The sequence below is a fragment of the Schistocerca piceifrons genome, chromosome 5, assembly GCF_021461385.2.
Source record: "Schistocerca piceifrons isolate TAMUIC-IGC-003096 chromosome 5, iqSchPice1.1, whole genome shotgun sequence".
NCBI lineage: Eukaryota > Metazoa > Arthropoda > Insecta > Orthoptera > Acrididae > Schistocerca > Schistocerca piceifrons.
This window is the reverse complement of record NC_060142.1, coordinates 262,364,013-262,389,798: the sequence shown is the minus strand read 5'-3', so window position 1 is coordinate 262,389,798 and position 25,786 is coordinate 262,364,013. Positions and strand designations below refer to the sequence as shown.

Genomic DNA, 25,786 nt, shown 5'->3' with positions numbered 1-25,786 from the left:
ACAGAGGAAGGCTGTAGGCTATTTTGAGCCAAATTTCAAACTACGTCGCAATGGGAGGCAATTACGGGGTTTCAAAAAGTGATCCTTTGTGTTGCACAATGTATATATTCCTTCCTCCTCACAACCTTCTGTTCTTTGCTTATTGGTTACTTGCCTTGCCATCTGAGCTTTTAGTATTCATACAACTGTTTCTCTTATGGTGTCAGTTTCCTACAGGCGACATTTATCTTTTCCATAGTCATGCGTGTTTCAACAGCTTTGAATTTCTCATCTAGCCACTCCTCCTTTAGCATCTTTCACTTTCCGTCAGTCTCAAATTTTGGATGTTTGTATTCCTTTTGGCCACTTGATTTTCTGCATTTTTGTATTTACTCCTACCGTCAATCAACTGGTAACTAAGTTACGATTATTGCTTTGCTCCACTGATAAGACTATACGCTCGAACAAACTTCTTTAGAGCCGGCCGGGGTGGCTGAGCGGCTCTAGGCGCTACAGTCTGGAACTGCGCGACCGCTACGGTCGCAGGTTCGAATCCTGCCTCGGGCACGGATGTGTGTGATGTCCTTAGGTTAGTTAGGTTTAAGTAGTTCTAAGTTCTAGGGGGCTGATGACCTCGGAAGTTAAGTCCCATAGTGCTCAGAGCCATTTGAACCAAACTTCTTCAGAAAACATAGTACCGCTACGATGGCTGCTTCGAAACTTACGATTTCTTGTAAAAATCTGCGCATCTGCTGAAGCACATACTTCTCTTGGTGTGCTCGCTCCAGCTTGCATAAATTAAAATCCGTCGAGCGTGGTACTGTTAAAACAGTCGTGCAAAATCACGTACCACACAGGTGCTTAGGGCACACTTGCACCAAACGCTCGATAGTGCACACTTAGCAAACTTGCAGTTGTGTATACATCGGCCTTGATTAAATATTGCACTTTGCCAGAATCGTCTCATCCGATTTTGGTTATCTTTTTACCCACGACGAGATCATTTCACATAAAGGTAAAAAGAGGTTGATGTTTATGAGAAGCCCAGCTTGTGGATGCTGTCCACGAAACAAACGGGAAAAATGAATAAACAGCATAAGTAATTACACCACTGTTGCACGTGATGGGGAACAAAAATATTTTTACTGAAAGAAATCAGATTTATTCCAGATATTCAGACGTAAAAAGTATGACCTGAATAACAGATAGAACTAAGTGCAAAGTACCAAGATATAACGATGCCGCCCTATTGACGTTCTTGCAGGATACTTTCATAAGTAGTGCCCATTCATGTGGTCTACAACTGGAATGTAAGAAGACAGTTGCGAATTCAAAAGTCACACTTCCAAATTTGTATTTTAAATAGCATCTTTGCAGAACAAAGAGAAGACTGAGAATTATTGATCATATGGCTGGAACATAAAGGAACTTAATACTCTATTTTCTTATTCTACTATACGTTGGTCACAGTAATATAGTGTGCGTTTCACCGAGTTACGCTATAGTGCCAGTACGAAGGAACTCACTGCCGAACTCACCTTCACAAGCGCAGCTACCTTGTTAAACTTTCGTTAGCATTATCCAAGGCTTCTCAGCGCCGTAGGAGGCTGATGACGGCTTCAAAAGATTGCAACAGCATGTCTACGGACTTATAAGCTTTATTATCTGGCACATAGGACTAGCGTAATGACCCGAGCTGCATACTGCATCATTATTTTAAGCTTTTCCATTTATTATGAATTCCGGAACCTTTAAATGGGACGTAGAAGTTGTTGAGTACTTATGTACTAACAGGCAACCTAACAATATCCATGGATGTATAATGGAACGATCACAGTCTCATTGCCAGTCGTTGTAAAGCAGGTGCAGACTTCCTTGTCACTGATAAAATACTGGGGAAATGGTAGCAACTCTAAAGAATATTGCTTACTAAACACTCGTGCGTTCCATCCTGAGAATGCTGCTTTCAAGTGTGTGGAACCTGTAAGAAAGGGGACGAATGGGTGATACTTCAGTGTACAGACGAGGGTAACGTGAATGATCACGTTTCTGGTTCATCCACGGATGAGTGTCACGGAGATAATAAAAAAACAAAAAATGAACTGGCATGCACTTGAAGATACATGCAAGCTATCCCGTAAAAAACTACCTATTATCATTGAGTATTTATTTATTCATCCACCCATCCTGGAATCTAATCGCAGTGATGTAGGATTTGTCATTGTATACAATGAAAATAAAAAGCTCAAAAATATATAATAAGAAAATATGCTTTATAAGGATATAACAGATGCTGGGCCGTTGTCTATTATTTAGGAAAACCATTGAAAACATAAATTAGAAAGGCTGGGCAGATCCAACTCCATCCTCCCGAAAATGAAAGTGTGTTGACAGCTGCATTACCTCATTCGGTTGGTCCCTATTGTACAGAGTTTCAAGAACAACTAAGTAAAACTCTAGTAATATACTACAATCTTCTATGTATCGCTTCCGTAGGCATCCCGAAGATAAGATTACTACTTGCAGCCCGTGCAGCGGCGTTTAAAATCATTCCCGCGCTCCCTACGTGCATGGGACAGAAAGAGACCTTATTAAGTCCTACAATGCACCGGTTGCTACCCATTTCACAGCGGATTGCTGGGTATCTATGCAGACGCATGTTCTCCAAACAGTCGTTAAAAAATTACTATGTAGGGCAGTTTTCTCATAAAACGCATGTAAGTACTAATGGTAACGTGCTCTAAGCCAGTAAACTTACTTTCAATACCTCCAATCATCGTCTTGAGAGAGAGAAAGAGAGAGAGATCATAATGGCTTTTGCCTATACAACTGAATTGTGTCCTGTGCAATAGTTAAAAAAGAAAGGGCTTATGACAAAGTGACTTCATACAATCTTTGATTACTTGGGTATCTCTTTCGAAGCAACGTAAGTTTCGTCATCTGTTTCAGTAGCGTGTCTGTTTCTATATAGGTAATACCAATTGTTAAGGAAATCTATTGTTGCCCAACTTGGGCACGGTTTGGTCTTTACTAGGGACCGGCGGTATTACTTCGCTCTCAAATCATAAACAGCAATGTTCCACTACGGGAATAGTCTGCCTTATTACAAGAGACCGGTTTTGGGTGGCCAATACAACTGGCTAATGGCGCTTCTAACCATGAAATTAATATTGTCGGAAATAACGTAATTGCTATCTGGCACTCATTATACAAACATATTGTTATTGAACGCCGCTACATGTTTCAATAGCTCCAGCTACTGCGTTCATGGTCAGTTTTAACAAAAAAACATATGGAGTACATTTTTCCAACACAAATTTAATACTCTTGTGGAATTTGCATAACGTGATCTGGCGCCAAACCCGTAGAGACTATAAATTTAATACATTTTCTACCAATATGGTAACGAACGTAATACAACACAACATAAATATTTGCGTTACCGCAAAGCTTATTCTCCATTTTCGTTGAAGATTCTCAATGAGTATTTCAACAGTAAGAAGGGAAATCCATCCACTCTCCTGAGCTACAGGAAAAATTAAAGGTAAACCATAGTATCAAAATAACTTACCCATATGCAAAGTGGCTCTTGCACCATAAACACCACCAACTGCGTCAGGTACTGGAATAAGGTCAAGTTAGGTTCCTCCACAGTTCTTTCCACGGTGTCACCAGTCCCTTCACTTGCCAGCGTCGCATTTGCTCTCCACTTGGGATCAGATGTAACTTGCACAGCATAATACACGGAACACGACACAAGTAATAAGCTAATAAAAGTGTACGCTCGCAAACTTGGCAGCGGTAAGCGGTCCAACAACACCACCGGCATTGTTAATCACACCACCCTCTTACCGCTCGCGACACTCTTGCCACAGGCACTTCAACAGTACTGCGTTTCTTTCGTCATACAGACGCCCAAGCCGGGCGATGCTATGCCAGATTTACCCCCTCCATACAGACGCAGCGGACTCGCGCGCCATACTGCAACATAACACTATCGCTGGTGTACAGCGTCTGTCATATTCCTGATTTACCTGTGCCGTGAAATTAAAACGAGCAGATTCGCTTCGTGAATGTAAACTTTATCTTGGCACTCTTCCACAGTCCTGGTTGCTTCCAAGACATGCATCATACCAAAACTGATTAAGGTACCAAAGAAATGAATTAAACGAAAAGACAAGTGCACTGTAGCAAATATGAAACATAAACATTACGAAAAAATTAATTTTTTGTGTAGCATTTTCTTGTTCTTCTTGGAAGCAAGCTTTGATTTAGGATTAGAGGCTACTTTCCATGTACGGGCAATGATTTTAAAACAGGTACACGCACGTCAATAATTCCTTCATCCGTCTAACATACTCATTAGTCGCCGCGAGCTTTTTTTTTTTTAATTACATTCATATCGTTATATTGGTAGTAAATCTTAGGGCCCCTACTCCTTACCTCGGTTGTCAAATTTGTGGTGACAAGTTGAGCTCAAGCATAACTACTTTAAAGTTCGTCCGAAATCTCTCAAGAGCGATAATCATTATTGTATCACTAGTCGCTAATGTAATAGTTGATATTCTGTTGTTTCTTCACATGTGAGATATCAGGAGCAGCAGTCCCGACAGGCAATGGGAATTTCTCAAGAGGAACAATGATTATTGTATAAGAAGCCTGTACAATTTCAGGCACACTATTTCCAGCATGGTTTCCTGAATACTCTTGACACGTTTGTGAGCTTCGAAATAACATTGCTTTCTTCTTTAAACTTCTGGCCACCATGTTAAACATGTATTTCTCAGCTGGATTTCTAATACAGACTTATTATGTAACTACTATGTAAATAATAGACCTTCCCAAAGGGGCTTGTAAGAAATGAATAATCACTTGATGTTATTTTTGCATTCATTTATTCACACATTGTATTCTATGAATCTCATTGTGGCGATTATATGCGGTGATAGTGGCCCTACACAGTCATGTAGAAGAGCCTTCCAGGATGAGTAATATAAACAATCAGAAGCAGCAACTGTTGACTACTTATGAAAAGTAGCCTAACTGTCAAACAGTTATAACTTGTGCTAATCTACTCCCACCATAATCACTGTAGTTACTTCTAGAATTCTTGATAGGCTATATACTTGTTGGAAGAAAAACAGCTACTTTGGAACAAGCCACTACTCATCATATATGGCTCAATTTTCAACATATTGTTCACATCTAGAGGTACAACATAAAATTATTTTATATTTTTCATTAATGTTTCGTGCGGCCTTGGGGCTGAACCTGAAAGGTATAAGAAAACCACCATTGATGAATGACCAATAGGCTTGTCACAACACAGTGAATTATCATCTACTTATGACTCATAGGTCCTCCCTCCCACATGTTCATTCACATATTGTGTTCTGTGAATTCAATCATGATGGATGGCCATCAGAGATGTGGAATGAATTAAGTTATGCATTAACAGGCAGAAGCAGGCAATTTGTATAAAGTAAACTAGCAAATAATTAAACCTAGTGGTAAACTATTCGCATAATGGATAGGCTAACTCGGTAACAACACTGCTCGCAAAAGGCAGTGTTCTGGCATTTGCATCCTAGTCCACCTCAAGTTTTAATCTGCCAGCAAGTTTCAAAACTTCTGTGCTATTTTTAATACATTGTAAATCAAGGTATTATGTATTTTATTAGAAAAGCAATTGACTGAATAAAAAGCCACTGCTCTCTCTCTTGTGTGCTTCAACTGCTGTTTTTATCCAACAACTCAACCCAAGCATTTATGTAATTTTATTTATTTTAAGGATTGCTATCAGCTAACTATATACTTGAAAAAGTTACAACCTGAATTTAGTGTAACCAGAATTTACATGCTACAGTCATTCGTATAAATTGCATGAAGATTGACTACCAAAGTGTTCCTTTAGTTTAATTTTAAATACCTGGAGATTTACAACTTTTTGACTGATGTCTGTTGGGAACCTGATAATGACTTTTCCACCAGAAAATAACAGACACAAAGTAGTGTAGAAATTACTTTCATTTCTAGTATTATGAATTTCAAAATTTACCCCAAATTCACTCTTATTTTTAACTGCAAACATCAACAAAGTTAATTGAAGAGAGTGCTTTTGAGTTTAGTAATGTATTTGTGTAACTTGTCTCTTATCAGTGGGACATTTCCTGAATGGTTGAAATATGCTGAAGTTAAGCCTTTGTTTAGGAAAAGAGATACAGAAATGATGTCAAATTTCCATCCAATTTCACTTCTACTTGCATTCTTGTAAATTTTGGAAAAGGTAGTAAACAGCCAGCTTCTTAATAATCTTGCAACAAATAATGTATTGTCAGATTCACAGCATGGATTTCTAAAGAGTTCTGATATTGTGGAGGGTTTCTACACATCCCGTGAAAATGTGCTTAATTCATTAGACAGTTAAGTACTCTAACAAACGTACTTAATTCATTAGATGATAAGTTACTCTGAAAAAATGCACTACATGCAGTTTAGAACTTGTAACATGTTTCCAACCAGTGTATGCTGATAATATGACAAACAGATAGAAGACCATAATGATGTTAAACTGTTGGGATTACAGCTTGACAATAAATTCAACTGGGAGAAGGATACCACAGAACTGTTGAAGTGCTTAAACAAATCTCTATTTGCAATGTGAATGTTGCCAGGCATAGGTGATATAAAAATAAAAAAAAACTAACATACTATGCTTGATTTCATTCCATAATGTCACAAAGGATTATTATTATTTTTTTTGTTTGGGGGGGGGGGGGAACTCGTCAAGCCAAGCTCACATTTTCTGCATTCAAAACATATAATAAGAATGATTGGCAGTGTGAGCTCAAAAACATCCTGCAGAGTTTTTTTTAGGGAACCGGGCACACTAACTACTGCTTCCCTATATACTTATACCTTAATGAAATTTGCCTTTAAAAATTATCTCTTTTTCAAAACATGGAATCAATATCACAATTAACAATCTTCACAAAGATATACAGTTGTTCACTTTGGTACAGAAAGATGTCTGCTCTTTAGAACACACATTTTCAACAGCTTACCAGCAGCCATAAAAAGTGTAATTAGTAAAAAAGTTCAGTTTATGAGGAGCCTAAAGGATTAATCGGTGGCCAACTGCTACTCCACTGATGAATTTCTGAGTAGAACTAACTGATGTGTGTGTGTTACTGATAGTACCAAATATTGTGAGTATTAGTACGATATGACTTGTGTGTGAATTCAATGCAGAAATCTGATCATTGTAAATAAGTGTTGTAAAATGATTTTTCTGTATGATGACACATGGCTATAAAGGTTTAGGGCCTAAGAATTATCTTACGAACCTCAGTGTATTGTACATTTATATGTTTTTATGTAAAGTTATTTATTGCCATTTCAAATGAAGATATGTTTAAGATTTTGTGACTTATTCCACATCAATGAGGATTATTACACTTGAGATCTGTGGAACACACATTAACATATTTGTTTTTTCTTTGTAAATACACTGAGGTGACAAGTTATGAGAGAGTAATACACATATATACAGATGGTGTGGTGCACGGCCCATGAAGTCATGGAACCAAGTTGTCAACAAAGCACTGTGCAACATTTTGGTAGTTCCACAATGATGTGGGCTGTGTTTACACGGAATGCACTGGGTCCTATGGTCCAATCATTGGCTGGAAATGGTTATGTTCAGCTTCTTAAGAGACCATTTTATGAACATCATGTTTCAAACAACAATGGAATTTTTACAGATGACGATCTGCCATGTCACCGGGATTGGTTTGAAGGACATTTTGGACAATTAGAACAAATGATTTGGCCACCCTTTGTTTCTCTATGAATTTCATCAGTCAATTTTAATAACTATTTGTACAATTTTTGAAATGATTGGTGTAATTGTTATAGATCTATAGATTCCAGGATCACTCTTGTCATTATATTTGTAACTTCTGTTTAATCTGTTGGAAATAGAAATATACATTCTTTTATTTCCAGTGAAACTGTACTTGTTTTAGTTGGTGCCTCGTTTTGTTTCATTAGGTTCTGAACTATATTTGTGGAATACCGATTTAAAATGGAACACACGTCTTGTGTGTCAGTCATTTCTTTCCGTTGTACTGTAAGCACTATGTTGCCACTTTTTGTTTCACTTGATTCATTCCTATTTGTATTTATGTGAGACCAAACTGTCAAAGAAATACTGATTGATTTCCAATTTGACGCTTATAATATCTAGATTTTGCGTGCCTTTATCTTGCTACATTCTTTCTTCTTATGCCCTTACATTTCATGGTCTGCTTTACTGTTGCATTTCCTATATCTGTCATAAAAATATTTTAAATCTGTCAAAATCATTATTTCCATTTCTTGCTATGTCTTATGTTTATCGTACTGAGGACCTTTGAACAAGCTATGATCGCTACATACAGCCTCCCAGTCTTCTGATCTGAGTAACATTTCCAACATGTTGAGTTTTCTAGCATTCGTCAGCCTTCACTCTACAATGAAATTTCCAGTTCTAGATTCTTATTCTGTAGATCAATCAAATAATCAAAGGGATCTGAAATGACTGTATTTATTTAAAGGTATGTTTGTAAAACTGGTCTGTTCTTGTGTCTGACGATTCAGCACTCTTTGTTGGGCTGTTTACATGCATCTCCATATTATCTGCATTAACCATCATGAAAAGATTTCGTATGGATGCTCGGTTTCAGTGTATTTATATTTAGGTTACTAGCTACTGCTAAGTATGGAAATTTTTTAATAGCTTCGTCATGTAGTACCTCAAGTTCTGTTAGGAAATATTTTATCCTAGAGCCTGAAGAACGATGTACACCTAACACTAGACATTTGTCCTCTAGAAAATCTGTTTGAAATGCTACTGCTTCAATACACATTTCTGTGCAAATGGTAACTGTCCATGGAACACAATCACTTACATTGCTTTCCACATACAGTGCTAGCCCACAGTTTTTATGTTCAGTTCTGCAAAAATATGACCCTGTAAAAAGTACATTTTTATTTTGTTTTCATTTAATTCAGTCTTTCTAAAGTTATTCAATACCTCAGCAAATCAAATGTCTATCTCCTCTCCTTTTTTGGGGCATACTGGGTACTTTAATGAAATATTCGGAAATCAAAATTAGTTTCTATATACAGGGTGTTACAAAAAGGTACGGCCAACCTTTCAGGAAACATTCCTCACACACAAATAAAGAAAAGATGTTATGTGGACATGTGTCTGGAAAAGCTTAATTTCCATGTTAGAGCTCATTTTAGTTTCGTCAATATGTACTGTACTTCCTAGATTCACCGCCAGTTGGCCCAATTGAAGGAAGGTAATGTTGACTTCGGTGCTTATGTTGACATGCGACTCATTGCTCTATAGTACTAACATCAAGCACATCAGCACGTAGCATCAACAGGTTAGTGTTCATCACGAACGTGATTTTTACAGTCAGTGCAATGTTTACAAATGAGGAGTTGGCAGATGTCCATTTGATGTATGGATTAGCACGGGGCAATAGCCGTGGAGCAGTACATTTGTATCGAGACAGATTTCCAGAATGAAGGTGTCCCGACAGGAAGACGTTCGAAGCAATTGATCGGCGTCTTAGGGAGCACGGAACATTCCAGCCTATGACTCGCGACTGGGGAAGACCTAGAACGACGAGGACACCTGCAATGGACGAGGCAATTCTTCTTGCAGTTGACGATAACCCTAATGTCAGCATCAGAGAAGTTGCTGCTGTACAAGGTAACGTTGACCACGACACTGTATGGAGATTGCTACAGGAGAACCAGTTGTTTCCGTACTATGTACAGCGTGTGCAGGCACTATCAGCTATCAGCAGCTGATTGGCCTCCACGGGTACACTTCTGTGAATGGTTCATCCAACAATGTGTCAATCCTCATTCCAGTGCAAATGTTCTCTTTACGGATGAGGCTTCATTCCAATGTGATCAAATTGTAAATTTTCACAATAAACGTGTGGGCTGACGAGAATCCGCACGCAATTGTGCAATCACATCATCAACACAGATTTTCTGTGAGTGTTTGGGCAGGCATTGTTGGTGATGTCTTAATTGGGCCCCATGTTCTTCCACCTACGCTCAATGGAGCATGTTATCATGATTTCATATGGGATACTCTACCTGTGCTGCTAGAACATGTGCCTTTACAAGTACGACACAACATGTGGTTCATGCACGATGGAGCTCCTGCACATTTCAGTCGAAGTGTTTGTACGCTTCTCAGCAACAGATTCAGTGACCGATGGATTGGTAGAGGCGGACCAATTCCATGGCCTCCACGCTCTCCTGACCTCAACCCTCTTGACTTTCATTTATGGGGGCATTTGAAAGCTCTTGTCTACGCAACACTGGTACCAAACGTAGAGACTCTTCGTGCTCGTATTGTGGACGGCTGTGATACAATACGCCATTCTCCAGGGCTGCATCAGCGCATCAGGGATTCCATGCGACAGAGGGTGGATGCATGTATCCTCGTTAACGGAGGACATTTTGAACATTTCCTGTAACAAAGTGTTTGAAGTCACGCTGGTACGTTCTGTTGCTGTGTGTTTCCATTCCATGATTAATGTGATTTGAAGAGCGGTAATAAAATGAGCTCTAACATGGAAAGTAAGCGTTTCTGGAAACTTGTCCACATAACATATTTTCTTTCTTTGTGTGTGAGGAACGTTTCCTGAAAGTTTGGCCGTACCTTTTTGTAACACCCTGTATATTCTATGAGTTGCATCCAGAAAGTAAGTTCCAATTGCATTCAGAGGTGGCATGAGTAGTGGAATAGGATTGCACATATGTAGGAGTAGAGAGGAGGTATGTGAGAATAATACAGTGCAGTTTCAGTCTTGTAATGACAGTGATTACTGCACAGTGCTAGAATAAAACGGCTGCTCTGATACTGTTTCCCTCCAACTATGAGGTTTGCTCAGTTATCCAATTTCTGCACACTCAAAAGCATTCTCAAGCAGAGATCTATTGCCAACTGTGCCATGTGTATGGACACAACATTATGAGTAACAGTATTGTCAGACGATTCGCTGAAAGACGAACCAGTATTCCTGACTGAGACCATAGTGGATGGCCATCTCTGATGACACTAGTATAGATGGGAAGTATGCATCAAACAGTTTTGCAGAACCAGTACTTTACAGTTTCAAAACTCTCTCGTCAATTACCCCAGATGCCTCACTTGCTGTTGCACAAAATTGTGTATCGGCAGTATAGTTTTCATGAACTGTGTGCATGATGGGTGCCAAGAAAACTGACAGATGAACACAAAACATTTGGCTGCAACACTGACATTCCTACAGCAATATGCAGAGAAAGGTGATGACCATGTTGAAACATGGATGTTGTGTATCACACCAGAAACAAAACAACATCCACGCATTGGTGGCATAGTGGTTCAGCTGTGAAGAGCAAATTCAAGCTGACAGTCTCTGTCAAAAAAATCATGTGCACTGTCGTCTGGGATCAACGTGATGCCTTGTGCGAGTTTTTATCGTGATGAGAGACCATACATGCTGATCGGTATTGTCCAACATTGAAAAATCTGAGGAGGGTGATCCAAAACAAGAAGCATTGGATGTTGACAAGAGGCATTACACTTTTGCATGGTATTACAAGACAACATATAGTCAACACCACACGAAATGTGCTGAATCAGTTGTACGGGAGATCTTCGGCTATCCACCTTACAGGCCCAACCTCACCCCAAGAGACTTTCATCTCTTCTGTTTCGTGAAGCACTTACTGGCAAGAAAACATTTCCACAACAATGCTGAGATTCAGACAGTGACTTCGTGGTTCTGGACGTTGGGAACAGACTCCTGTGACGTGGTCATACAGTTGATGGTGCATTGTTACGATAAAAGCCTGAAAAATGTGTTAGTGACTATGTTGTGAAGTAGCCAGTGAACCTACGTAAATATTCCAATAAATATTTCTTACTTAGTGATGTTTTTTTTTGTTTTCATCATGTATCTTCGGAACTTACTTTCTGGATGCACCTCATATTTTGTTTTATTTTTTTCTGTGGAAATCAAAATTCCTGGTCTTTCAGCTGTGCAGCTTACATGTTCCTTAAAGTCCTTCCTTCTTTTGAAACTGTAGCTGCTCCTTTTGGTAATAAAAGATCTTTCAGATGATTTAGCTGCTTCGTGTCTCTAGCTGCTGGGGTGGTTGGAGCTGATATGGTAGCAACTGCCATTGAAGAGGTTGGTGTTGATCCTGGTGAGGTTGTTGCAGATCCTGTTGAAGATTTCCATTGGGGTGCTTGAGGATTATTTCCATTGGGGTTGCAAGGTCTTGCAACAGAATAAGATTCTGCATTGACTGGGGCAACATTTTTGACAGCTGAAACAGGTTCACAGTTGCACTGATTAACATCTTCATATCTTCTTTCTTCTCTGTAGTTGTTTGGTCCTGATCATTGTTAATTCCTCAGATAACTTCTTTCTTCTTTTCTTTTACCTTGAACCCCTGGTCAGTTGTAATTTGCACTGTTTTGATTACTTTCTTTCCAGTCTTCTGCGTTTGTCTTTAGTTTATGCACACACTTGAATGTTATAGGCATATTATTTACTCACTTTTGTTTGTTTTTATTTTTTTATAGTTAGGGGAACCAATCTGACATTTGTGAGTATATCATTTAGATCTATAAGAGGGGGCACAGTTCCATGCCAGATGAAGTGACAGCTGATCATTTAATGGACTGCTGGGAAGAGATTACAGAAGAGCACACTGAAGGTTCAGTTTTCGATGGAGAGACTGATGAAGACATTGTAGCCAATATTTCCGTAGTTCCAACCGCTACTACAGTAACTGATAGTAGTGTGGGTAACATAGCGTCAAGTGAGCCAGTGGGTGAAACATCTAGTAGCAAATGCAGCAGGTGAGGTTGACTGTTAGCCTGTGCTTGAAGAAGCATTTTATGAAAGTTCTAAAACTGACTCTGATGTTGAAGTTTCTGAAATTATGGATTTATGTGCATAGTCTAACATTGGTTTTGAATCTCAGTTCTTTGGGGAATGACTTCCTACATAAGTTTACAGAGAGAAATTGAAATTGCTAATTTCCTGCAATATTTTTCAGTCTGTTTCAGCACAGCTTCTGTGTTCCTGATACACTGGTATTAAAATTTACCATGCAATAACTGTGGTGGACTTAGAAATACATAACAAATTGAGTAGCTTTATTGATTACTATTCCTAGAGATTACATACTGACATGTATTTCATTGTTATGCTGTATAGAACATTTTTTCACTTAAAGGGTTAAGGAAAGTTCACAGGGATGTGGAACAAGTAAAGTTATACATTAACTAGTAGAAGCCACCACTGGCTGGCTACTTTGAAAAAGTAGACTTAACAACAAATTATGACTAGTGCAAACTATGTAAACAATAATTATGGTAATTACATTTAGATTACTCTGTAAACGTACATTGAGAGAAAAACAGCTGCTACTTTCCTATACTACTCGACTGATGTTTTTGTCTAATACTGTACTTCAAACAAAGAATTTATATAACTTTACAAAGACAACTATCAACTCTCTATATACTGGCAAATTAAGGATCCATGCCAAATTAAGATTCTTGGGTCCAAATACTATGATGAATTGTAAGAGTGGCTAGTGAGATATTCTTTTACTTTATTTTGAAATTTTTGGGGATTTTCAGTTTACTGCCTGATGCTGACTGGTAACCTGTTAAGACTTTTGCACCAGAACATAAAATGTCATTCTGAATGCTAGACAAAGATTCATAGTCAATGTGGAAATAGACTACTTCTAGTATTGTGGTTGCAAATTGCAGAGTTCATTCAAGATTCACTCCCATTATTAACCACAAATACCATTAGAGTGTCTATTTGGCATGTAAGTGTAAGAACCTGTAAGTCCCTGAAGTCACTTCTGCAAAATGTTTGCTTATCAACTTTACAGTTTTTAGTAAAAGAAATAGTCAATTGCAAAAGGCACATTAAAAATTCCTGAGGATGCAGGACAAAAAACAGAAATGGATAAAACCAGAAATGAATATATAAAGATAGAAACTGAAATAATGTAGATATGTGATTATGAAAGCAGCATCATCGTAGAGTGGCTTACACATTTTGTCACGTGAAGTTGTATTGGGTAATTGTGGAAAATACATAAATAAATAACAAAAGGAGTTATATGATGGACAAAATTCTCTTCCCAAATTGGTGTCATTATCAATACTTGAGGGACATTATTCTCATTGTAATACCTGATGTATCTTGGTATTCTTGGATCTTTTCATGACCTCTTTTACCCATATTCCTGTAGCATTTCAGTTATCTGTGTTTTCACTTGCCATTTTTGGGGATGTAAGCAAAAGTGACAACTGTTTAAATGTACAGACTCCAGTACTATAATAATGAGAATAACATTCAGCCACAGCAATAAATGCCAGTTTCTTGATGAGCAAAATGTCACCAAGTACATGCCAAGGAGTGGAATCAGAATAATTCCAGAGGAAAGAAATACATTGCTTTTCCCTGTACATGCATTTCTTTAACTAGCACAAAAATTAATACTTCAAAAAGTGACATTGCTCTTCAATATTTGCAAGCTGATTAACAGAAAATATCAATACTGTAACTTTTCTTGTTTAGCTGTGGTGTGGTCAGTCAGGTTTGTACGAAACATTGCTTTTCATGTGGAGTGGCCCTCACAGAAGGCAGATCAACTGTTAATATATTGTCTGAAATATGGGGGGGGGCAAAATTATGGAAACACCAAAAACATGTTACTATGCCAACACAATGTAGGATAACAGTTGACATTCAAAGTGACTTCATCTTCTTGGAATGGATAAATACAGATCCTATTTGGTTTTCAAAGGAATCTTATACCATTGTTCCTGCAAAATAGTGGCAGGTTTAGGTAACAGTGGTGGAGGTAGATGGTGATCATGCACCCTCCCATGCAAAGTAGATCACAAAGGCTCAATAATATTGAGACATGGTGACCGGGGGAGATGTGCTAATTCATCCTTGTGCTCAGATAACCAGTCCTGGGTGTTGTGACCTTTATCAGCAGAGTCCTTATTGCCTTGGAACACAGCACCAACATTCAGGAACAAACAATGTACCACGGGATACACCTAATCAGCAAAATAGGCACATAATCCTTAGCAGTAATGCAACCTTGCAGAGTGACCACGGGGCCCACGGAATACCCGCAATGTTTCTCTTGTGCATGTAAACTTTGCCAGAAGTTGGAAACAGTGTGAAACAAGACTAATCCAACTAAATGACTTCTGTCCATAGTCCAGGTTTCATGGCTTCTGCACAAAGTTTTCCTGTTATGGACATTTGCATCCCTGATGAGGGGTTATGAGATTCCAGCTCGCCTTGGAAATCCCTGCTTATGGAGCTTCCTTTGTGTTGTTTTGCTACTGTCAGGGTTCATAAGTGTGACATTCAGTTCCATTGTCGTCCTCTTATTTTTCGTCACAGTCCTCTTCAGTGACCATCCATTGCAATCAGTCACCTCATATCTTTGTCCACATTGTGGCTTTACATGACGTTTTTCCGTTTTCCCTGTATGCAATATAAATCTTCGATACGGTGCCTCTTGGAAAACCAAACACTTCAGCTATGTGGATTACAGAAGCACCAACAATTTGGCCATTTTCGACTTCACTTGGCTTGAACTCCCAACTATGCAAGAACTGTTCTGTCCAGACTGACACAGTTGAGGATATTACATAGGTGCTGTTCATGGTCAAATACAACAATGCAACCTGCAGGCTTGGCTAGCATTTGCATTTATGTCCAAGTGTGCACTTCTTGCAATGTTTCCATATTTTTGTCCAACCCTTATATAAGCTTGAGATTACTTGCTAGTATCAATTCTTGTAACTCTTGTGTTATTAAAGTTTACTTCAGACTTACTGTGCCTACACCTTGCAGCAGTATCAAATCTGAATTATCTGCAGGAAGCTGCTGCACAAGCCTTAATTAACTGCTTTTAGCAATGATATAAGCATTAATTTTTCATCCCTACACATGGTGTTGTTGCTAGAAAGAATTTAATGGTTACTAATTTCAGTTCAGCTTTCAGTGCTTCTGTATGGAAACATCATCTCTTTTACTAATGCTTGATGTTTAATAATTATCTGTGTATTTTTCCCCTTTTTTTGATAACAGAGAAAGATATTGCAGTACTTTACCTTTACTACAACCTTAGTTCCTGACCATGGTCAGTCCTGTGAATTAGCTAGAGTCTTTCTTCCTACAACATGACACTTTGATTCCGGTTGTCAATTATACCTTCTACTCACCTCTGTTCAACTTAAGTCTCTTCAGCTTCAGATGAAAAAGAGACTTCAGAGTACTGTAGAGACACATTAGAAATGAATTAGATTTCTATTGTTTGCTCCATATTTATTTCTCTGCAAATTTTCTCCAAGCAATTAATCTAAATCATTGTTTACAATTCTTTCATGCTGTTTTCTTTCTTTACTAGCTATGCTAATGTAATTCTAGTCAACTGGAAGGGGCTTCAGAATTTTATTGTTCATTTCTGGAAATAAGTATAGACTAAAATTTTTGAAATTTCATGCACTCATTATGCCAGAACAGTTGCAAAAATCTTAGCTGATCTCTAATTATTGAATTTACTACCTCAAGAATGTAACAGATTTTAAGAGTAGCAGGAAAAGGTGGTACAAATACATTGGCTTTACAGATCCACAGATAAGTCACAAGGTTCTGTGAGAAGCTAGTCTGTGACTTGCTGCAAAGGGTTGAGAACTGTTGGGTCCCCCTAAATGGGTCAAGTGCACACCACACATTAGACACTGCTACCCAGATAGCTGACTGTGTGCGGGGTGTACGCAAGAGTTTATTAGATTAGGCAACTCTCCATCCTGTCCTGATAATGACAGCTGTAGGAGACCCAATCCAGAAGTATAATTGTAAGATCCAATAATATCCCCAGGCAATATTATTAAAATTCTAGTCGATAACTGCTGGGGCATTCGCAACAAAATGCCAAAGCTTGAAGTGCTACTGAAAAGCAGTCAAGCTCACATAATATTAAGTACAGAAAGCTGGTTGAAACCTGAAATTAGTAGCTGTATGGTTTTTGGGGAAAATTTAAGTGTATATCTAAAGGAGAGGCTATTGGGAAATGGAGTGGCATATTTGCCACACTAGACAAGAAACTAAAATTCACCGAGATAGAAATTGAAGCTGCATGTGAGACTGATTGGACATGTCTCAGTATAAGGGGTGGGCATAAAATGGTACTTGGACCCTTTTATTGCCCACCAGGCTTGTCTCAACTGAAAACTTTGGAGAAAACCTAATTTTGCTTGTTTATAAATATCCCAATTCCACTGTAATCATTGGTGGAGACTTTAATCATCCAACAACTTCAAGTGTGCCCCAGAGAGGTGTGTTGGAACCCTTGCTGATCATGCTGTATATTAATGATCCTGTGTACAATATTAACAGTAACCACAGACTTCTTGCAGGTGATGCAGCTATCTATAAAGAAGTATTGTCAAAAATAAGCTGCATAAATATTCAGTCCGCTCTTGACAAGATTTCAAAATGGCACAAAGATTGGCAACTTGCTTTTAATTTTCAGAAATGTAAAACTGTGCACTTTACAGAAGGAAAGTGTAGTATGTGAATGGAATCAGAAGAAACCGTAAGAATTGGTACAGGGTGTTTCAAAAATGACCGGTATATTTGAAACGGCAATAAAAACTAAACGAGCAGCGATAGAAATACACCGTTTGTTGCAATATGCTTGGGACAACAGTACATTTTCAGACAGACAAACTTTCGAAATTACAGTAGTTACAATTTTCAACAACAGATGGCGCTGCGGTCTGGGAAACTCTATAGTACGATATTTTCCACATATCCACCATGCGTAGCAATAATATGGCGTAGTCTCTGAATGAAATTACCATAAACCTTTGACAACGTGTCTGGCGGAATGGCTTCACATGCAGATGAGATGTACTGCTTCAGCTGTTCAATTGTTTCTGGATTCTGGCGGTACACCTGGTCTTTCAAGTGTCCCCACAGAAAGAAGTCACAGGGGTTCATGTCTGGCGAATAGGGAGGCCAATCCACGCCGCCTCCTGTATGTTTCGGATAGCCCAAAGCAATCACGCGATCATCGAAATATTCATTCAGGAAATTAAAGATGTCGGCCGTGCGATGTGGCCGGGCACCATCTTGCATAAACCACGAGGTGTTTGCAGTGTCGTCTAAGGCAGTTTGTACCGCCACAAATTCACGAAGAATGTCCAGATAGCGTGTTGCAGTAATCGTTTCGGATCTGAAAAATGGGCCAATGATTCCTTTGGAAGAAATGGCGGCCCAGACCAGTACTTTTTGAGGATGCAGAGATGATGGGACTGCAACATGGGGCTTTTCGGTTCCCCATATGCGCCAGTTCTGTTTATTGACGAAGCCGTCCAGGTAAAAATAAGCTTCGTCAGTAAACCAAATGCTGTCATCAATCCTGTGCACTATATCGTTAGCGAATGTCTCTCGTGCAGCAATGGTAGCGGAGCTGAGGGGTTGCCGCGTTTGAATTTTGTATGGATAGAGGTGTAAACTCTGGCGCATGAGACGATACGTGTACGTTGGCGTCATTTGGACCGCAGCTGCAACACGGCGAACGGAAACCCGAGGCCGCTGTTGGATCACCTGCTGCACTAGCTGCGCGTTGCCCTCTGTGGTTGCCGTACGCGGTCGCCCTGCCTTTCCAGCACGTTCATCCGTCACGTTCCCAGTCCGTTGAAATTTTACAAACAGATCCTTTATTGTATCGCTTTTCGGTCCTTTGGTTACATTAAACCTCTGTTGAAAACTTCGTCTTGTTGCAACAACACTGTGTTCTAGGCGGTGGAACTCCAACACCAGAAAAATCCTCTGTTCTAAGGAATAAACCATGTTGTCTACAGCACACTTGCACGTTGTGAACAGCACACGCTTACAGCAGAAAGACGACTTACAGAATGGCGCACCCACAGACTGCGTTGTCTTATATCTTTCACATCACTTGCAGCGCCATCTGTTGTTGAAAATTGTAACTACTGTAATTTCGAAAGTTTGTCCGCCCGAAAATGTACTGTTGTCCCAAGCATATTGCAACAAACGGTGTATTTCTATCGCTGCTCGTTTAGTTTTTATTGCCGTTTCAAATATACCGGTCATTTTTGAAACACCCTGTATGTACCCTCTGCCATGCACTTCACAGTGGTTTGCAGAGTACAGATGTAGATAGTAAAATCTAGTCAACTAGAAAATCAATTATGATGAACATGATCTCATTGTGTACCTTTTCCAATCCACTGTGTGGGAAAGACATTGTTCTGGCAACATAAGACATGAAGGTGACAGCAAAGTAGAAAATTGTAATGCATGAAGACAAAATCATCCAAGTCGTCTTGAAGTTAACAGCCAGTTTTCAAATGAGAACAAAGGCATATAAACATTACATACAGAAGACTTGGAGAACATTACAAGATTTTCACATCATGAAGCTTTAACATATCATGGATTGGTTGGGTTGGGTTGTTTGAGAGAGGAGACCACACAGTGAAGTCATCGGTGTCATTGGATTAGGGAAGGATGAGGAAGGAAGTTAGCCATGCCCTTTCAAAGGAACCATCCCGGCATTTGCCTGGAGCGATTTAGGGAAATCACGGATAACCTAAATCAGGATGGCCGGACGTGGGATTGAACCATCGTCCAGTGTGCTAGCCACTGCGCCACCTCACTCAGTAATATTATGGGTACCATGAAAAGTTCATCAAAAAATTACACAAACTGTCCTCAGAAATGATCTGCAACATTTGAGTCTTCTGTTGAGGCAATTGGCTTCCAATGTCTGCAGATCACAACAATTCTTATGCAATGCAGTGTGTCAAACACATTGTATCACTGAATTGCACACATCTTGCATTCTCTAAAGTTCTGTTTAAACTTGACTTGAATACACCAACATTTTCATGAAATGTGTAGGTTATTCCACATACAGTCATTATTTATGAATTTCTGAGCCACTCACAAATATGTGAAATGCACATTTTATCCTGATACATTGATTCAAATTTTGCAAACTGGACACAATGATCTTACCCATAGTATTAAAGCCATATTTCGAGATAAGCAACAGCATCACTGCTCTTCCATGTCCAAAGTTGTTTATTCATTTTTTTTCCAGGGAGAGAGGGTTTCCTATATTTTAATTAAATGCTGTACGAGTATTAATCTTAGGCAGATTGGTATCACAGAGAGAGAAATTTCTGAAAGAACAAATTTAGAAGATTGGTGAACAACTACCAAGGTTTCAAAAAGGCATCAACGTCCAAAAGACAGAGAGGAGCTTTGTCTGAAGAGCATAAACAGGCACTTCTTCGTGGGCTCAGAAGATACTGGTAGGAATTCAAAACTGGAACAAGAACAAGACCTAGACACTAAAATGAAATTGGTTGTTACCACACACTCCATAGAGGCTCTAGTCGGAAAAAGAATTAATTATTAGCCCTAGCTCTGCTCAAGTTGTGAAATTTTATTGGCAGATATTCCAACTATATTTAATTCAAGAGGTCCCAAGTGTGTAATCACCTCTTTCTTGTGAGCTACCTCATATGCCAAACTGGTATACTGCATCCTTCAAGATGTCACTCTCTTCATGTCAGTATGAAAATTTTATCCAAAGACGTCCCAGTGCTATTCTCAAGGGAGTAATCAAGATTGCAGTTCAAATTGTGCTTACATTTCACAATGATTGAAATACTTCTATTAAATCACTGTCTTTATGTTATAATACTGGTTATCTAACAACGGAAATAATCAATTATTGATGATATAATGTAAATGGAGGGATAAAAAAATCTGCTCACCAAGCGGCAGCAGGGGAAAACACACACACACACACACACACACACACACACACAAAATGATTTAACTTCTATAAGCTTTCGGAGCCACTGGCTGTTGTATGTGTTTTCCTCTGCCTTTGCTTGTAAGTAAATTTTTTTTATCCATCCATTTTACAAAATACTGGTTATCTGCTACTCGTTACCCAATGAGTTCTGTATCAATTCTGACATAGTGATTCAGGTACTATATTTCCACAAAAAAACCTTTTTTTATCTAATGAATTGTTTGATTGCTGCCCTTTCTACCATTTAAACCACTGCTATGCCTGCTTGTACACAACACAAATAAGCTATCTGCATTTTCTTGTTCGCACTCTGTGTGAAGAAATCAAGGACAAAACAGTATATGTTTAGATGTACAGTACATGTTTAGATGTGATAAAAAATGTGGATAGGTGGTCACTTACCTACAGCAGATTATTGCTTGATGTACAGAAATAATTAACATACTGCAGTCAACAGACGCATGCCCTAGTCTTTAAACGGCTCTCAGAGTGTCAATAAATGTATTCACAAGTATATGGCAGTCCAATTTGAAACATAAAGCTTTCTCAGTTCCTTTTATCATTGATAAAACAATTTAATTAATGAGAGTCGCTTATAAGAATACCCAAGACACCTCTTAAATCATCTGCAAAATGAAACCTCCTGGCAGATCAAAACGGTCCGGTACACAGTTTTGATCTGCCAGGAAGTTTCATATCAGCGCACATTCTGCTGCAGAGTGAAATTCTCACTCTGGCAACATCTATAAAATATTACTGAGCTTAGGTGCCTGAAATTTATCCATTGTGGAAACAATCTGTGTCCGCTAGTTGAATGAATTCTGTAACATCATCTGTCTGTTATTTGTGCTGACAAAGATAGATGACTCACCAATCACAAAGAAAAGTGCTCCTGAATTTTAAAGAATCTGTATCTGATTGATGGGTGACACACATACACATTTGACAGTAGAGAGAGCTACAGCTCTTTCCTAGTCAGGAACCCACATATCCAGATACCCAAATGATACAGCATTCCTTCAACTCTCTATCAACTCCATCTTATTTTTTCCTTCTTTTCACAAGTTTTGAAGTATCATAAACACTTGCTTTCCACCTTCTCAGTTCTGCTCTACCTCTTCATTTTAGTGGGTGATAAGATGTGTGTTTACTTTGCTCTAGGTAGCTCATATACAACATTCACTGCATTATATTACAACCAGGCTTTGTTTCCATCTTACACACACACACACACACAAAATTACTTCATTTCAAACTACAAAACGACTGTTACTGACAAGTCAAATGCAAGTAAGTTATGTTCTTGCTTGTCACAGTGAGCCTATGACGCAAACTGCACCAATTTCATCATGACATAAACTGCTCAAAAAACATTTTGCACCACATGCATATCCGCAAATCTGTGTAAGCTCAGGTTCAAGGGGACCAGTGAATGAATGAATAAGCCTTAGGAAGCTAAAAAAAAAAAAGGATAGAATTACTGTGAAATAAAAACAAAACCTTACTAAAATAAAGACAGTCCTTTCTCAAGAGCACCAAAATCTGCTTATGGATAACGTTCAGTACTATAATGGCCCAACCTCTGTACGGCAACATGCTTAGGTTCCCCTTGTGTAACAGGTCGAGACGCTACTCTCAAGGCCTCTCCAAGTCAATGGTGGTGGCCCTCCTGCAGATATCCTGTGTGTGAGGAGGGTTCCTGTGATGATACATAGGAAGTTTCAACTGGTCCAACAATATTCATACTCAATTGTGTTCATGTCAGCAGTTACCACACCATTCCATTTGGTTGATTCTTGGTCCTGCAGGAGGTTTTTATGTGGTAGGTGTGTTGTACTTGCATATTATTATTCTGAAGGATGAACCCATCACCAAAATGTTGACAGTAAGGCTGGAAAATAGGTTTCACAAACCTTTTCCAATGCTGGACAGCTCTCACAATACCCTAATACAGACAAGAGGCATCCAACATCCACACAGGATACTGGACCAAAACATAACTGATCTACCTCCCTACTGAACATGATGAACTGTATGCCCGAGATGTCCGGATTCTTCTTTGACAATCTTCAGACGTCAGACAAATCCTGGCTAGTTGGTGATGAGAAGCTGATGCCCATGACCTTTGTTTCATTCTGGGTATTTTCTTTGCCAATCTTGTAGATTATAGAGTTATTTGTAATGGACACCTAGAGGCCAAATTTATTGTGTGGAGATGGTTGTGTACTCTTTGGGTTGACACAGTCCTCCCAGTTACCACCAAAAAGGCAGTGCCCAAATGTATTGTGCTCTCCTTGGGGTACCCATGACTAGTGACGTGGGCCGAGCAAATGCCCAGTGAGCACGACATTTATAAATGGGCATTTGCCAAGGAATGTCCCCAAAGCAGTTTTAAATGCCCAAAATCTAGGCATCTATATATATATTTAAAAAAAAAAAACTACTTTTTAAAGTTTTTAATACTAGAATGTATAATTTACCAATTGATATAAGAGATGGAACGATACTCCTGATATTAGAAATTAGTAATGTTTACATTAAACATACATATGTCATTCATTGCCTTTATTACTAAGAATGAAAGGAAATAAGAGAGAAGCATATTTTTTGTTGCTAGCATTCCGACTTGAGTACCAAGGTTCAAATGGCTCTGAGCACTATGGGACTTAACTTCTGAGGTCATCAGTCCCCTAGAACTCAGAACTACTTAAACCTAACTAACCTAAGGACATCACACACATCCATGCCCGAGGCAGGATTCGAACCTGCAACGATAGCGGGGGCTGTACCAAGGAAGGGCACTGATAGCTGCTTGTCATTTTTATTGTTACAAGTTCTACTCTTCACACGCCAACATAATAAACAGCTGGGGTGTGTTTCTTGATAATAAATGTATTCTTAAATGTTAAACAGTTTTCAGAGAGAAAAAATTCTTTATTGCCAGATGTAGTAACATTTGAGACAGACTATAGTTTTCTATTCTACTCTTTTCTTTATCTACTTTAATATGACTGCACAGCTGTGAAGATAAAATGAGAACATTAACATAAAATAGATTTAATAACAAAGAATTGATGCTGAAGACACTGGAATCATTCGATTCTGATACTAGTCAGTCCCTAGAGAATCTGCGATTCTTCGACCTGTGGAATCAGAACCGGCACATGCCTCATCCCAAATTAAAATTATTATGGATAAACTTTTTAGCTCTAATACTTCTGCAGTAGTATAGTATACTACCTAAAAGGTACCTGTTCAATATAAACTATAATTTAATTCAAGAATTACTTTTAAACTTGAGTTTTCTTTTCTATTTTTATTATATGCTACCCCGAGAACTGACCTCATTAAAAATGAATAGTTACATAGTCCAATTTATTTTCCCCAATAACTCTTCCCTAACTCTCAAGCAGCTTTTTCAGCTTGAATACCTAACCACTATGGAAGCAGTGTTGCAAAACACATTTTCCAATACAAAAAAATTCTCATGTGTTTCTTATCATTTAGTCTTTAAAATGCATAAATCCCTGGGCATTTAGCCCAACCTATAAATGCCCAGGCATTTTACATCACTACCCATGACTCGTACTATGTAGGTCACAAACAGCTAGCATTAGCGACTGTGGGTGACCACTTCACGGCTGATATTCAGTGTCTTGTGTGTCACTATAGTGGATGAGTGTTTGAATGACATTGCTGTAGTTGCACTGACCAGACAGGCAACTTCCCTTATTGATGAAACTTATTGCCAAAAGTAACAATTTGCACACAGTCCAAGCTTGAGCTGACAAGACTGAACAGCGTACACAAGTCGAATTGTATGATAAAGCAAGCAGTCTTCTATCTTCATATCATACATACTGCTTGCTGTGAAAATGCCATTTTTGCAAGCTACACTGTCCGATTCATGATTGGAGACCGATATGCACCACTGAACTGCACTTAGAATCCAGATTTACTTTCATCTCAGCTGCACAGGTGGTTGAATATATCGATTTCCTGTAGCCAAAAGAATATTGAGAAAGAGGTTCCCTGGAAGGGAGAGAAACAATCTCATCCTGAGCAAGTTGTGGGGAGGGTGCAAAGCCTTAAGTGAGCTATTTTTAACAGAATGTACTTTATGGACTTGCCGGAAGCAAAACATATTAGCAAATACAGAAGCAAAACATATTAGCAAATATAACTCACGATACTGATCTGCCAATAATTATTAAAATACAAAGTTTTTATTTCACTAAAATTTTATTACAGCACACATTATGCTTGAGACTAAACTTTTATGTACCACAAGACAAAAAAACATGGAATTTCTGGAATAATATGTTACACTTATTGTCTCTCACAAACAGATTATCACAAAATATTTAATTTCATATACAACATTCTTCTCCAAACTTTATTGTAATAAACACATCAAATTTCTGTTGGTGTAAATCTCATTTTGTACAATTACAATTCTAGTCTTTCCATTCAGTGGTTGAAATCAAAGTCTCATTCATGGTGTGACAACCTTCTCTCCCACTGGCTGTACAGCAAAATGTGTTGTCCTCAATACGTGATGATGTAAATAAATGATCGCAATAAAATGTTGACTTACAAATTTAACTCACTGAACATCCTTTCAATCAAGTAGTGTTGGCATATTATGATTTTGTTGTGTATATTTTTTTCAACTGCAAATTGATACTGAATATTGAAAATAACAGTTTTTTAAAGGAATTATTATTCTTTACAGTCTTCTAGTGTAAAAGCAGAGTGGAGAAAGCGTGATTTATCAGGTTTTCCCAATGTGACTCATAATCAGGGACATGTT

The 25,786-nt window shown here is 38.5% G+C and overlaps 1 protein-coding gene across 2 annotated transcripts in view; it reads right to left on the bottom strand.

The window, feature by feature from the left end:
* LOC124797980 (E3 ubiquitin-protein ligase AMFR-like) overlaps nucleotides 1-4,017 on the bottom strand; it is a 331,734-nt gene extending 327,717 nt beyond the window's left edge. The window contains exon 1 of one of the 2 annotated variants that reach the window (XM_047261156.1): nucleotides 3,551-4,017. In XM_047261156.1, the coding sequence (XP_047117112.1) occupies nucleotides 3,551-3,808 (258 nt within the window). In that variant the 5' untranslated portion in view covers nucleotides 3,809-4,017. The remainder of the gene's footprint in view (nucleotides 1-3,550) is intronic. The other variant, XM_047261157.1, reaches the window with a different exon arrangement.
* Nucleotides 4,018-25,786: the final 21,769 nt, after the last annotated feature.